Consider the following 15,860-nt stretch of genomic DNA (forward strand, 5'->3'; position numbering starts at 1 on the left):
CGCTGCTATGAACCCCCTAAGAACCCCAACACATATACAGAAAAAGAAACAAGGGAACGAAAACAGCGCACGAGAATACATTTATGTAACACCAAAGAGACGCGATTGAGGAATGGGGGAATGGAGAAGACCTAAGATATATGGAAAACACATAGCAAATGGAAGACGTAAATCTATTTTATCAGTAATTAAACACCCCATCCAGGAGGTGCCTGGATGGTTGGTTAGGTGTCTGACTCTTGATTTTTGGCTCAGGTCATGATCTCACAGTTCATAAGATTGGGCCCTGCGTTGGACTCCATGCTGATGGTGCAGAGCCTGCTTGGGATTCTCTCTCTCTCTGTCTCTCCCTCCCTCCTGCTATGCCCCTCCCCTGCTCATGCACGCACTCTCTTTATCTCCCAAAATAAATAAACTAAAAAAAAAAAAAAAAAAAAAAAGAGGAAAGAAAAAAAGAAGCACTCCAATCTTAAGTCTCCCATCAGAAGGAGATTTGCAGAATGGATTTAAAAACCCGATCACCGTGGGGCACCTGGGTGGCTCAGTCGGTTGAGCCTCTGACTTCGGCTCAGGTCATGATCTCACAGTGTGTGAGTTCGAGCCCCGCATCGGGCTCTGTGCTGACAGCTCAGAGCCTGGAGCCTGCTGCGGATTGTGTCTCCCTCTCTCTGCCCTTCCCCTGCTTGTGCTCTCTCTCTCTCAAAAATAAACATAAAAAGAAAAGAAAAACTGATCACCGTGTGCAGCTTTTTCTTTCCGCATCTGGAGGCACATGAGACCTTGTCCACAGACTAGGCAGCCATGGCCAGGGAGGACACAGCAGCAAGCACCAGTGTGTGTGTCCTGGGCAGGGGTGGTGCCGGCACAGTACGTGTTCACCTTAAAGAGGAACGTGAGGCAGAAGTCCAAGATCACTGAGATGCCTGTATCCAAGCCCTGCATCTCTGGATGTTGCATATTGTCTATGCTGTTGTTCTAGGACAAGTTTAAGAACAGAACTCGGAGTGCCTTTAAGGACAACTAACCAAGAAATAACTAATAAAAAAAATCTGCTGTGTATGTGAAAATGAGGTCAGAATTCCAAAAAAGTTCAGGTCATATCAGGAGCCTTATAAGAAATGATCTGTGGTCTTATCAAAGAAGGACCCTGCCAGCCTTCAGGTAATAATAGACCCCGATAGGACTCTAAGTGGGTTTTCCTAGTTCCTAAAAAGGGAAAAGATGCTCACCAAGTCATAATATCATTGAGAATTATAAGCTGGTGACAAACGGAGGTCCAGAAAAGTTACTTCAACAAAAAGGAAAAGATTATGCTACAAAAATTGATCCTGTTCCTACCATAGAAGTACCCCTAATATGGTTGAATGGAACCCTAAATCACAGGGTTTGCTTATTGAACAAGCTCTACCAAGAGCTAAACTGAAAGAAAGAGAAATTGTGGCAGAATCTGATGTATGTTCAAGGAAGGATACAAGAATTTGATAGTCTTTGATAGTCTTTGATAAGTTCCAACGACACAGTCTCCCTGTGTTCAAATTTCAGCTGGCTGCTGCTGATGTACTGCAGGAAGTTGCCCATCAGGCTGGCGTTTATCACCCAAATGTCAGAATCATGACCAACTTCATGGATTTTGATGAAAACGGGGTGTTCGAAGGACTTAAAGGAGAACCAATTCATGAATTTAACAAACATGGTGCCTTGAACACCACAGAACATTTTGATCAACTACAAGACAGTAACAACATAATTCTGGGAGACTCCCAAGGAGGCTTGAGGATGGCAGATGGTAAACAGCCAATGCTGAACACATTCTGGAAACTGGATTTCAAAATGATAGGGTGGGTGAACTCTTAGAAAAGTACATGCACTCTTATGATATTCCTTTAGTAAAAGATGAATCATTGCACATAGCCAACACTGTCTTACAGAAGATTCTATAAACAAGCATTCTTCAAGAAGACCTCTTTCCTCTGGAGGCAACTGATACAAGAACTGCTTGTCCATTCATCTTGCTACAAAACTCTCATTTATAATACATTCTTGCCCTTGAAGGTTTCCTTTGCACTACTCAAGTATCTTCAGACACACTGAATCTATCGACTGGAAGTTCCTTTTTCTTCACCTCGCTCAATACACTCCTCACCATATTTTTTGACAGATTAAAGAAACAAATAAACCTTAAAGCAAAATTTGAAAAGTAACGCCCAACTTATCCAAAAATTAATTTTGTAGTTCATGTTATCACAAAGTTTTTGAAGACTTTCTTTTTTATACTGGCCAAGTTGGTAGAAGTTAAAACAGAAGTTTTATGAAATGGTGAAATAATGTGCATGATTCCAAGTATTGTTCTTTTTATAATTTGGTGAATTATGCTGATGCTATATATTATCCTGAAATTGTGTTATGTGTGATTATTTTGTTTTAGGAACATATTTATCAGGAATGATTGGCACTTGGTGTTGAAAAACTCTGGGTGCCCACATGTCACTGATCTTCACAAAATGTTCTATAGCGGAGGTGCCTGGGTGGCTCAGTCAGTTAAGCATCTGACTTTTGATTTTGGCTCAGGTCATGATCTCAGGGTTGTGAGATTCAGCCCCTTGTGGGGCTCTGCACTGGGTGTAGAGCCTGCTTAAGATTCTCTCTCTCCCTCTACCCCTCCCCCCTCACTCGCACTCTGTCTAAAAAAATAAATAAAATTTAAAACCCCAAAATGTTCTATAATGAAGCGCTGATAATACACATGAAATGAAAAGCAAAAACAAAAAACCAAAACTGATTCATGACCCAATTGTATGCTGTCTGTAAGAGACATATATTAGAGCCAAAGAAACAAACAAGTAGAAAGTAAAAAGATAGAAAACAATAAACCATGCAAATACTAATCAAAAGAGAACTGGAGGGATGCCTGGCTGGCTCAGTCAGTGAAGCATGCAACTCTTAATCTTAGGGTTGTGAGTTTGAGCCCCATACTGGGTGTAGAAATTACTCCCCCCACCCCCAAAAGAAAAGAACAGAAGAGCTGGAGTGACTGTACTACTATCAGACAACATTGTTAATAGAGACAAAGAAAGACATTTTATACTGACACAAGAGTCAATTCATTAGGAAGACAGAATAATTTTTAAAAAATATATGAACTGAGCAACAGAGAGCTCTAACATACATAAAAAACCGGACAGGATTAAAGGGAGAAATAAACAATTTAACAATAATAGTTGCAGACTTCAATACCCCACTTTCTTTTTTTTTTTTTAATTGTTTAATGTTGATTTTTGAGAGAGAGAAAGAGTGCCAAGTGGAGGAGGGACAGAGAAAGAGGGAGACACAGAATCTGAAGCAGGCTCCAGGCTCTGAGCTGTCAGCACAGAGCCAGACATGGGGCTCGAACTTATGAACCATGAGATATGCTGGGTGGGACACTTAACCGTTGACTGAGCCACCCAGGCGCCCTGATACCCCACTTTCAATAGGGATAGAACCAATAGGTAGAAGATCAACCAGGAAACAGAAGACTTGAACAACACCATAGACCAACTGTACCAGCAAATATCTGTACAACACTTCACATAACAAGATCTGAATAAACATTTTCCACAATAGACCACGTTAGGCCACTAGAACGCAAACAAAACACAAAACACAGGAAAAAAATAAAGATGTTTTCAGTCATATAAATGCAAGCTGAAATTCATCAGCAGCAGACTCACACTATAAGAAATGTTAAATGAAACCCATCAGGCAGACAGAAAACGATACCAGATGGAAACCTGGATCTACACAAAGGGACAAAAAGCACTGGAAATGGAAACTACATGGATGAATCTATAAGACGGTTTTCTTATGACTCAAATCTCTTTGAAAGATAATTGACTGAACAAAATAAGAACAATGTATTGTAGGGTTTATAACACATGTGGAAGTAAAACGCAAGACAACAATAGCACAAAGCATGAGCTGGCAAACAACGGCCACGGGCCAAATCTAGCCCATCATCTGTTTTGTTAATGATAGTTTATTGGGACACAGGCACACTGATTCATTTATGTATTGTTTATGGTTATTTTCACATAATAACAAGAGTTGAGCAATTGTGACAAAGACTATATGACCCACAAAACCTAAAATATTTACTTGCCTCCTCTAGAAAAAGTTTGCTGACCCCAGAAATAAAAGCCCCTGGAAATATGCCATTGTAAAGTCCTTATACTAAGTGAAGGTGGACTGTGATTAAGCTAAAGAGGTATAAATCTATAAACCCTAAAGCAACCACTAAAATAACAAAGACTTGGAGTGCCTGGGTGGCTTAGTCAGTTGAGTGTCTGACTTAGGCTCAGGTCATGATCTCACAGTTCGTGAGCTGCTGTCAGCGCAGAGCCTGCTTCGGATCCTCTGTCCCTCTCTGTCTCTCTGCCCCTCCCCCCACACGCTCTCAAAAAAATAAATAAAACATTAAAAAATAACATAAAATAACAAAGACTTATAGCTAATAAGCCAACAAAAGAGGTTACAAACAAAAACATTCAAATAATACAAAAGAAGAAGACAAAGAGGGAAAAAGGAACAAAAAGCAGATGGAACGATAGAACACTAATAGCAGGATGATAAATCAACCCTAATTATATCAATAATCACACTAAATGTAAATGATCTAAACAGCCGGATTAAAAAGCAGAGATTGTCGGATTGGTTAAAAAAGCAAGACCAGGGGCGCCTGGGTGGCGCAGTCGGTTAAACGTCCGACTTCAGCCAGGTCACGATCTCGCGGTCCGTGAGTTCGAGCCCCGCGTCGGGCTCTGGGCTGATGGCTCAGAGCCTGGAGCCTGTTTCCGATTCTGTGTCTCCCTCTCTCTCTGCCCCTCCCCCGTTCATGCTCTGTCTCTCTCTGTCCCAAAAATAAATAAACGTTGAAAAAAAAAAAAAAAAAAAAAGCAAGACCAACTCCATGTCACTCGTAAGAAAAAAACTTCATATAGAGAGACACAAATAGGTTAAAACAAAAAGAATGGGAGAAAGTACACCACACTCACACATGTATAAGAAAAAAAAAAAGCTGGAATCACAGTATTAATATCAGACGAGGTAGATTTCAGAAAGAAAAATATTACTAGGGATAAAAAGGTGATTTCTTCATATAAGGAGATCAATTCATGAAGAGAGCATAACAATCCTAAATATTTGTGCACCTAATAACAGAGCTTCAAAATATGTGACACAAAACCTGACAGAACCACTACAAGGAGATATGGATAAACCCACAATTATAGTCAGATATTTCACTACCTTTCCCTCAGTAATTGACAAGTAGGCAGAAAGTCAGCCAGGACACTGTCTTCATTTTCTGGAGCTGTTACAACAAACAGACTGGGTGCCTTGAACAACAGAAATTTGTTGTCTCACAGCTCTGGAGGCGAGGAGGTTGAGATCCAGGTGTGGCAGGGGTGGTGCCTTCTGAAGCTGTGAGGGAGAATCTGTTCCATGCTTTCTTCTAGGCTCTGGTGGCCTCAGGCATTCATTGATGGCTATCTTCTCCCAACCATCTCCGGACAATCATCTCTCTATATGTGTCTCTTTCTGTCCAAGTTTCCCCCTTTTATACAGACTCACTTATATTGGATTATGGCCCACCTTAATGACCTCATCTTAACTTGATCTTCTGCAAAGACCCCATTTCCAAATAAGGTCACATTTACATTGCAGGGTTAGGACTTCAACACTTTTTGGAGGGGTGGGGGTGGGGGGACACAAAGTTTAACCCACCAGATACAGTAAACTTGAACAAAACTATAACCCATGTGACTTGACTGACATTTATAGGATACTTGCCCCAAGGATAGCAGAGGACACATTGTTCTCAAGTGCACACAAGCATTTACCAAGAGAGACCATGCTCTGGGCCATAAAATATACATCTAACAATTGAAAAGGATCCAGGTTGTACATAGTATATTTTTTGACCACAATGGAATTAGAAATCAGTGACAGACAGATCCCTGGAAAATCCCCAAATATTTAGAAACAAAATAAGACTGCTAAATAGATCATAGATGAAAGAAGAAATCAAAAGGGATATAGAAAGTATCTTGAACTGTATACTAGAATTTGTGGGCTGCTGCTAGAGCAATACTTAGGGACATATTTATATAGCACTAAATGCCAATACTGAAATAGAAAAAAGTCTCAGCTTGCACTTCAAGGAACTAGCAAAAGAAGAGCAGATTAAACCCAGAACAAGCAGAAGAAAGGAAATGTTAAAGGTCTGAGCAGAAAGCAGCAAACAACAAAGAAAATCAATAAAATGAAAACACGAGCTATTTGGGTAAAGCAACGTGATTGATAAACCTCTAGACACACTGATGAGGAATAAGAGAAGACATCAATTACCAACATCAGGAATGTCATCAAGGAAATGCAAATTAAAACAATACCACTACACAACTATGAGTATGGCCGAAATCTGGAACACTGACAACAGCAAATGCTGGCAAGGATACGGAGCAACGGAACTTTCCATTCGTTGTTGGTAGGAATGCAAAATGGCACAGCCACTGTGGAAGACAGTTGGCGGTTTCTTACAAAACTGAACATATTCTTTCTATATCCCAGCAATCACGGTGCTTGGTATTTACCCAAAGGAGTTGAAAACTTATGTCCACGCAAAAACCTGCACACAGATGCTTACAGCAATCTTATTTATAATTGCCAAAACTTGGAAACAACCAAGATGCCCTTCAAGTAGGTGAATGGATAAACAAATTGTGGTCCAGCCCAGACAATGGAATATTATACAGCGCTAAAAAGAAATGAGCTATATCAAGTCATGAAAAGACATGGAGGGAACTTGGGGCGCTTGGGTGTCTCAGTGGATTGAGTGTCCGACTCTTGATTTCGGCTCAGGTCATGATCCCAGGGTTGTGGGATTGAGCCCTGCGTTGGGCTCCGTGCTGAGTGTGGAACCTGCTTCATATTCTCTCTGCCTCCCTCTGCCCCTCCCCTGCTCATGCTCTGTCTGTCTCTCTCTGTGTCTCAAAAACAAGTAAACATTAAAAACAACGTCACTTTGAGTGACATTATGAGCCCATGTAGGTTCACCAGTTGTAACAAATGTACGCTCTGTTGGGGGATGTTAGTGGGGGAGGCTATGCAGGTAGGTGTGGGCAAAAGGCAGATGAGAAATCTTTATACCTTCTTCTCAATTTCTTTCTTTCTTTTTTTTTTTTTAAGCAGGCTCCACACCTAATGTGAGGCTTGGACTCACAATCCCGTGATGAAGAGTCACATGTTCTACTGGTGGAGTCAGCCAGGAGCCCTTATGCCTTCCACTCAATTTTGCCGTGAACCTAAAGCTCTAAAAAGACAGAGTCTAGGGGTGCCTGGGCGGCTCAGTCGGTTAAGCATCCGACTTCAGCTCAGGTCATGATCTCCTAGTCCGTGAGTTCGAGCCCTGTGTCAGACTCTGTGCTGAGAGCTCGGAGCCTGGAGCCTGCTTCAGATCCTGTGTCTCCCTCTCTCTCTGCCCCTCCCCTGTTCATGCTGTCTCAAAAATAAAAACATTAAAAAATTAAAAAAAAAAAAAGATAAAGTCTATTTTTTTAAGTCAATTTTTAAACGTGGGGGGAAAACATGCCATTCCCTAAGTCCCACTACCCTCTTTCAGGCACATCTAATCCTGACCAGAGGCTGTGTTGTGATCCCCATGACTATCATTTTTTAGTCAGGATCCAAGTTCCCGTGATTATAATCTTTATTTTTTTTCTCCTTGAGTTTTTCTTTTAAGCAATCTCTACACCCAACGTGGGGCTCGAACTCACGACCCCAAGATCTAAGAATAGCATGCTCTACGGACTAAGCCAACCAGGGGCCTCCACGCCTGCCCCCTCCCCCCAACCCCCAGTGATTATAATCTTAAATGTCATCTGCAACTTGTTCCACATCGGTTGAGCAGCATCTGTAAAGCTGCAAAAACGCACAGCTCTCGGTAGGGGACCCTGGCCAGGGTGAGGCTGGCACCACCCAGTGTTAGTGTGTGCTCCTTGGACCCTGGGAGACCTTAAAATCTTTGCGAAACAATTTCCTACTCTTCCCAATCACCTACAAGATCCCAGGAAGCACGAAAGATTTACAACGTCTCAGGGCCTCACCTTGGCAGAGCGCAATACTTCCCTCTGAGGTCAGGAGCCTCACTGGTGACACTTGATGGCCCACCTGCAATCCTAGCTCGGGAACTACTCGGTGAGGCCCCAAACCATTTAACAAAAACACCGGTTCAACGACCTGGACTCGTTTTCTCCTGCCGTCTCACAAATTGCCACAGACATAGACACCGAAAACGACACGAGTTTAGAGTTGATTATCTCACTGTTTCCATGGGTCATGAGTCTGGACATGTTTTATCTGTGTTCTCCATCAGGGCCCTCAGCCTGCAATCTAGGCCAAGCTGCGGCCTTATCTCAGGCTCAGCATTGTTGCCAGAACTCAGCTCCTCGTGCCCGGCTGTGGCTCTTAGCTCCTAGAGGCCACTCTCGATCTCAGCCACTCGGCCCCCTCCACAGGGGCCAGACTCGGGTTTCACTTGCTTGAGAAGGGTTCACCTGATTAGGTCAGGGCCACCCAATCCCTCCTGAGATTAACTCAAAGTCAGTGTATTAGCAGCCTAATTACGGGAGAGGTACCAAATCATATCCACAGGTTCTGCCCACACCCGAGGGGATTATACAGGTGTGCGCAGCAGAGGGCAGGAGTCTTGGCAACCATTTTAGGGTTCTGCCTGTCACCTAGAGAGGCCTACTGGCGTTAAAATCAATCACTGCAGGGGCGCCTGGGTGGCGCAGTCGGTTAAGCGTCCGACTTCAGCCAGGTCACGATCTCGCCGTCCGTGAGTTCGAGCCCCGCATCAGGCTCTGGGCTGATGGCTCAGAGCCTGGAGCCTGTTTCCGATTCTGTGTCTCCCTCTCTCTCTGCCCCTCCCCCGTTCATGCTCTGTTTCTCTCTATCCCAAAAATAAATAAACGTTGAAAAAAAAAAAATCAGTCACTGCAAACAACAACAAACAAAAGAGGAAGGGAGGGAGGGAGAAGAAAATTGCATGCAAAGATTTTGAAGGCAAATCTTAAAAGACACCCAGTGTATTAATGTATTGCTCGTGTCAGAAAACCATTCCAGAACCAATTGCTGTGGACTTTGTGTCCGTCCAGGTTGCTGCCTGACATTCGGAAACAATATCGGAAAAGTTCAGCTAAACCTACAAGACTTAGACAATCATTCATGAACTGCCCTCAAGAGGAAGAAGGGGACTGTATTAACCTGTTCCTGATGGCTGCCTTTACAAACTACCCCACAACTTAGTGGCTTCAGAGAGCACAGATTTCTTATCGTACAGGTCGGAAGGGCAGAATTCCAAAGCTAGTTTCACTGGGCTGGGGTCAAGGTGACTGGCAGGTGCTGACTGTGCAGGCTCTCGCCTTCTCCAGCTTCTTAGACTTGCTGGCATTCCTTGGCTTGTGCCTGCATGGCTCCAATCTCTGCTTCTGTGGCCACATTTCCTTCCCCTCCTCGGTAGTAGAATCTTCTGCCTCTCTCTCATCAGGACCTTTGTGATCACACCACTGGGCCCACCCAGATGATCCAGAATAAGCCCCCATCTCAAAATCCTTAACTGCTTCACATCCACCAGGTCCCTTTTCCCACGTAAATCAATGCTATTCAGCTTGCCACAGTGCCTAAAACTAAAGCTACAGTTTGCAATCCTGGAAAAATGGATATAACAGTTATAGTGGGGGGATGGAATGGGGCTTTCAAAAAGTTGGTCGTTTTGGTTTTGGGGGCGCCTGGGTGGCTCAGTTGGTTGGGCGACTAACTTCGGCTCAGGTCATGATCTCGCAGTTTTTGAGTTCGAGCCCCGCGTCGGGCTCTGTGCTGACAGCTCAGAGCCTGGAGCCTGCTTCAGATTCTGTGCCTCCCCCTCTCTCTCTGCCCCTCCCCTGCTCTCACACTCTGTATCAATAATAAACATTAAAAAAAATCATTAAAAAAAAAGAGAAAAGTTGCTCGTTTTTGTTACTGGCATCAGATGAGACCCACATCACAGCTGAGGATCACGGGAATTGAAAATAACGGGTGCCAGGCCTGACCTCCTAACATGAACCGTACTTCAGACTCATCTCCTAGATTTCTAAACAACAAACTGTAACTACTCACCCCCCCTCCAGCTGGGAAAATCTGGAAAACAGCCATCTGTGGCTCTGTCCCTTATACCCTGCGCCAAGTTCAAGGATCTTGGAGGCAGAGATGCCAGGTGCTCTATGTTAAGACCACTTATCAACTCTCGCCTTCCAAGATAGTCAATACCATAGGACTTTCCTACCAAAGTGTATCTCGTGCCGGCTCTCCTCACTTCAGCAAGCCTAAGGTGGTGTCGTTTATGATGGACCATCAATTTACGTACCGGTAGAAAAAGGAAAATGCTGCCAATCAATTACAAAATACCATCAACTCAAAGACACAACCTGATTTCAGAGACGCTAAAATGTGAGTGGGGGGGAATGTACATCTTGGAATCAATGGGTCTATTTCGAGTCAAAATACATTTCTTTTTTTTTAATTTTTTTTTAACATTTATTTATTTTTGAGACAGAGAGAGACAGAGCATGAACGGGAAAGGGGCAGAGAGAGAGGGAGACACAGAATCGGAAGCAGGCTCCAGGCTCTGAGCCATCAGCCCAGGGCCTGACGCGGGGCTCGAACTCACGGACCGTGTGATCGTGACCTGAGCCGAAGTCGGCCGCTCAACCGACTGAGCCACCCAGGCGCCCCAAAATACATTTCTTTTAAGCCCCTCCTTCCCTGTTAGCCCGTTCGGTTGTGATCTGAACGAGGAGGATGGAAGATGAACTCGTCCCTACACAGGATTCATCTAGCGCTCCCTCCTGGACTGGGGCTTTCAGTCCTTCCTGCCTTAAATGAGATCTGCACCCCCAATCCACAGAACCTACCTACTATGTCCATGACGCCGAGACATTACGACATTTTAATTCCAGTTTCCCCGGGGATGTGCCATTTTGCCCAGGTAGAGGGGAGCAGGGTCAGTCTTGCGAAGCCCTTCCTCACGATTGCTCCACTGTTCTTTGGGTCCTGAAGCAGAAGATATCTAAATGCTGATCACAACTTCACAGTTGTACTGGAATACAAGTTTTAATTTTTGCTTTCTACTCTGTTTAGAGGCCACAAAGCTTTGAAGAGAAATAGCCCTTGGACATGCTATTTCTGCAAGAGAACGTCTGTGCTCAAGGTCCGTGGGCTGGTAAAATGGTTGCTGAAAAATTCTTCCATTGTGAAATGCCCGTCACAAAGGCATCTAGCTGGAAATTCAGATTCGACACTGTGATGAAAGTGAGGAAGCTTTTTCCTCCCTTAACGGAAGTTTTGATTGGTGGGCTAGGGTAGGCTCTTCTTGGTTCTGACCCCTAGTAGTAGGACAGGAGGAGGGAAGAAGAAGCAGCAGAAGCAACATCATCATTCTTGGATATATGGGAGAATTAAGGCCACCCACCCAATCAAAGGAGGGAGGCAGAGACTCCGAGCACAGTGAGGCAAGGTGTTGATCACCAAACCTTAATCAATGTCCTTGCAAGAGTGGGCATCTGACCGACGGGCACACTCTGGGCAGTTACAGCAGACAATTTACCTCCTAGCACGCAAGTCCCTCCCCTGATTCCTCACTGGCTGAGTACTAGGGAGGTTACAGCCTTACCCGGAAGTCGCCTATGCCCACGTAAGGCAAAAAGTAGTCTGACTGGAACAAATGTACATTCTTTGAGGTGACGCAGAGACTTCAGTTTTTTGGCGCATGCTCATTGCAAAGACCACAAAAATAAGGCCTCGAATCAGAGACGGGAAGGGGGGTGGTGTGGGGAGAACCAGGAAGTGACGTGTCTAAAGGTTTGGGACTCCATTATGGCGGGGGGGGGGGGTTCATACATGTTCCAATAGATTGTAAACCTACTGTTAGCACAGCTTTTATCTGGTATTTCTGAAAACGAATCATCTCCCTTACTTCTTACGGTATACAAAGTTGTAAAGAACACCCTGTTGCCCATCAGAATACGCCTTTGGCTGGCACTGGGCTGTGTCCCCAAGTACATTCAACTTCTGGGACGGGCACCTTTCTCCTCAGTTCTGAGCTCCCATAACTGTAGCTGCTACGTGTGTGCTTGCAGCCTTCCTCTTCCAGATCAAAACACAACTCCTTTCCCATGTCTGGCGTTCCAGATATGATATTGACTCCTCTGTGCTGATCACCCCTGTACTCACCGTCCCAGTGTGTGTCCTGACCCCCTACTTAGGATACAGGCAGATGCTGTGCCTCAGCATCGCCTCAGAGCTACCGCCCATCGGCCAAAACACATAGTTGACCTTAACGATGCTGAGTTTTGGGGCGCCTGGGTAGCTCAGTCAGTTAAGCATCCAACTCTTGATTTTGGCTCAGGTCATGATCTCGCAGCTCATGGGTTTAAGCCCTGCATCGGACTCTGCGCCGATAGCATGGAGGCTGCTTGGGATTCTTTCTCCCTCTCTGCTTGCTCTCTCTTTAAAAAAACTTAAAAAAAAAAACACGCTGATTTTTGAAATCCTAATTTCATAAAGGGTCCCACCAACAGTGCAAGAAAGATGGGGCTCTGGCATGTCTGTCGTGTTTTCTCAGCCTGACACAGGGACGCTCTCCACGCGTTCATTTTGGTCTGTGCGGCAGGTGGACTCGTCATTACCAGAACTTGTTCTCAAAGATGTTTTCATGTTTATAATTTATCCTCATTTGCTCCTGGGGTTGTTCACAATTACGAGCAACTGTCAAAATACACACACTTTCTTACCTCCAGAGAAGCGAAAATGTCTAAAGGAGCTTATATTGTGCTTAGTTTTAGGTCGGGCAGGTGTCTCCTATGGCACCTTGAAAAAATGCGTAGTTCACTTAAAACAGGATACTCATACGTGCACAAAACCTTTGGCTTAAAACACACACACACACACACACACACACACACACACACACACACACAGCAAAAGCAGAGGCAACCTTTTTCTAGGCCATTCCTTTCGTTTGCAGGGTCCTCTTCCAACTCCTCTGAAGATGCACCCCCATTCAAAAAGCACCCACGTAATAGTGAACGTACCCCAGATGGCCACTTGGTGGCGCCAAAAGGTCCATCGTCTCCCGGGTTTGTGTGAGCAGTGGGGTGCGGGGAGAGGGTGGTCCTTTCTGAGTAATCCAGAGGCACAAGCCAGGAGAAGGGAAATGTCCAGACCAAAAGGGCAACTGATCCTCGTCCTTGAGGGCCATTTGAGAATACCCATTTTATTCAGGCGGAGACAGGGTGGGGATCTAAAAACAATTTGGTTATCCTGTGCACTGCCTTGGGACGGACAGATGATTGCATGCACCCACGTGTCAAAGTCATCAGCCCAGGGTCCCCTAAAGACGTTTTGTTTCCAAGGTTGGTCATCTTTGTCCACTAAGAGTGAAGGGACTCAGGCATCTCAGAACAGACTGTAAAGGAACTTTGAAAAGCTACAAAAGCAAATCAAAACTATACTCAGGTACCATTTTCCATCCAACTGGGGAAAAGACGGGTACTGGAAGACAGGGCTGGTGGGAACTCAAGAAACAAGTTCTCTCCCACATTGTTGGTGGGGGGTTAAATTGGAAGCATTTCCACGCAGGACTGTTTGGCAAAAATTAGCCAAATCACAAACCCACATTCCATTTCTGGGAATCTGCCCTGAGGGTATGTTTGCATGTGTGAGGGTCACATTGGAGCGTGGTTTGTTACAAGATAGGAAAAAACCCACATAAAACACCCATAATAGGAAACATGAAATTATGAACATCCACGTAACGGAATATTGTGCAGTAGTAAAAAGGGAGAGAGGTTCAGGGGAGCCCCACCCGAGACCACGGCCCAGGTCCCCCCCCCCAATTTGTTCACCGCTTGTGAGGCCCTCCAGCCATCAGTAATTGCTTGCTCTAGCTCCTCCCAGGTGACCATGGTGACTTCTTCTCCAACAGGCATCAAACTCAGCTTCCGGCCCACGAGATCCTGACAGTAATCGACAACAAGAAGACAGACAGACAGACAGACACACACCCCTAGTTTAGTCCCTGAAAGCTTCAGGAACAGAACTGAGCTAACAGAACCATAGCCCTAGCCCTGAGGACAAGTCACTGTCCTTCATGTGACCAGTGACTCTTGGGCAGCCAGTTTCCTGTCCCATGACGGCTCCTTGTGGGACACCCGGACAGGGATGGGAAGGATTTCCCCTCAATCCAGGGGCAGTGCCCAGAGGGCAGAGGGCATCATCAAACCCCAGAGGGACACAGACCTCTGGGGTGGGAGTCTAGACATCTTCCCCTGCTGCCTCCTTGAGGGCCCTTTGTCACAGAGCTTGCCCATATTACCAGGAATTTGTCCCGTTCTCTGATTATCTTCTCTAGTTCATCCATCCGTTGGAAGGCTTTCTGGAAGAAGAGTTCAGAGACTGAGGATCAAAACAGCTCCTCTTGGGCCCCCCCCCACCCCACCCCACGCACAAGGAGAAGAAGAAAGGAGGTGTGCTGATCTAGGGGGAGGAGTAGAGGGTAGGGCTGGTTAAGTCAAGGCTCTTCTTTTCCTTTCCAGCCAACTAGAGGAAGGGAAGTGGGGGGGGGGCACTGGAGGGGGGACTGGGGGACAGCGGGTCAAGAGCAAATGCTAGCACAGGAATGGAGCCTTGGGTCCCGGGATTCATTTCATCCTACCCACCAAGGAAACATCCCGGCCCTGCTGACTGAGGCTGATTAAGCCTCTCAAGGACAACAGTTATCAGGCACTGCCAGGGTGTCTGAACGTCTGTGTGGTTGAAAGAGAAAAGCACCCCAAAAGAGCCGAGACAAATTGCTAAAACTTAAGTTGCTCCATACGACTTCTGCAAACCTCCAGAATGTAGGAATCTCAAGGTAAAACAAGCCTTTAGTCTAAAAACAAAAACAAAAAACACAACACCCTACCCCCAGCCCCCAACACTACATTTCAAAAAGAAAAGCTTCCCAGAGTGAAAATGAGTCCCGCTGGGCGCTCAAGGCCTGGGACCCGAGGTAGAATGTGGTCACTGGCTCCCACCGGCTTCTTTGAGCTGTTCGCGCACCGCCCCCCACCCCCCAGCCTCGGCGGGAGAGGGGGAGGGGGGTGCTTCTTCCTAATTGCCCCTCCTCCTCCTTCCAGCTCCGAGCCCCTGGGTGGCCTCCCGAGGGCCTGAAATAAGAGCACTGCCTCGTGCTTCCGGTCCCTACAGTGCGTCTGAAAGTTCCACTTCCTTCTCCAAGGAAACCGAGACCGAAGTGCAGGAGCCGATGCCCGCGGCTGCTGTGTGACCACGGCGCTCTCTCCATCTCGGGCCCTCCTCTAGGACGGAGATTGGGCTTTCACCCACCATCTTACTTGACTCTTGTTTAAAGGAAATTGGCTCAAAGAATATTCCGAGAGGTTGTCAGCCCCCCCCCCCCCCCCCCCGCCCGCCATGCCCCACACTGGGCCGGCTCAGGATCCCTAGGTGTCTGAGAACTGGTGGTGGAGCGGCGAGGAAAAGCGCCGCGTGGGAAGGGGCGACTCATCCGCGAGGTGGGGGTCCCCACCTCCCTCACCAGGGGACCTCACCTCGGAATGCCCCTGCGCCTTTTCCTTGGCTTCTTTCAAGGCTTTCACATCTTCTGCGACATCGTGCAGCAGCACCGTGGCCTGCAAGGTCGAGAAGGGCCGCTCGGTGGTCTGGCGCCCCCGCCGCACCCGCGCCTCCCTGCCGGGGACCCCTCCGCTTGGGGAGAGGCCTGT

General features: G+C 46.1%; 1 protein-coding gene and 1 pseudogene across 5 annotated transcripts in view; one reads left to right on the forward strand and one right to left on the reverse strand.

Annotated features, from left to right (window-relative positions):
* The window catches only part of QRICH2 (glutamine rich 2), a 32,795-nt gene that overhangs the window by 16,196 nt on the left and 739 nt on the right, over positions 1-15,860 (reverse strand). For all 5 annotated transcript variants that reach the window (XR_015244308.1, XM_086688119.1, XM_086688118.1 and 2 more), the window contains exons 2-4: positions 15,687-15,767; positions 14,453-14,512; positions 13,983-14,093 (exon numbers count right to left, since the gene is read on the reverse strand). Coding sequence is in view for 4 of the 5 variants with exons in the window: in XM_086688119.1 (XP_086544245.1) it covers positions 13,983-14,093; positions 14,453-14,512; positions 15,687-15,767 (252 nt within the window). In the remaining variant the exon portion in view is untranslated. The remainder of the gene's footprint in view (positions 1-13,982; positions 14,094-14,452; positions 14,513-15,686; positions 15,768-15,860) is intronic.
* Positions 802-4,701, forward strand: LOC112864525 (cytosolic 5'-nucleotidase 3A-like; annotated as a pseudogene).

The sequence above is a fragment of the Puma concolor genome, chromosome E1, assembly GCF_028749965.1.
Source record: "Puma concolor isolate L17-30 chromosome E1, mPumCon1.1.hap2, whole genome shotgun sequence".
In the NCBI taxonomy this organism is placed as follows: Eukaryota; Metazoa; Chordata; class Mammalia; order Carnivora; family Felidae; genus Puma; species Puma concolor.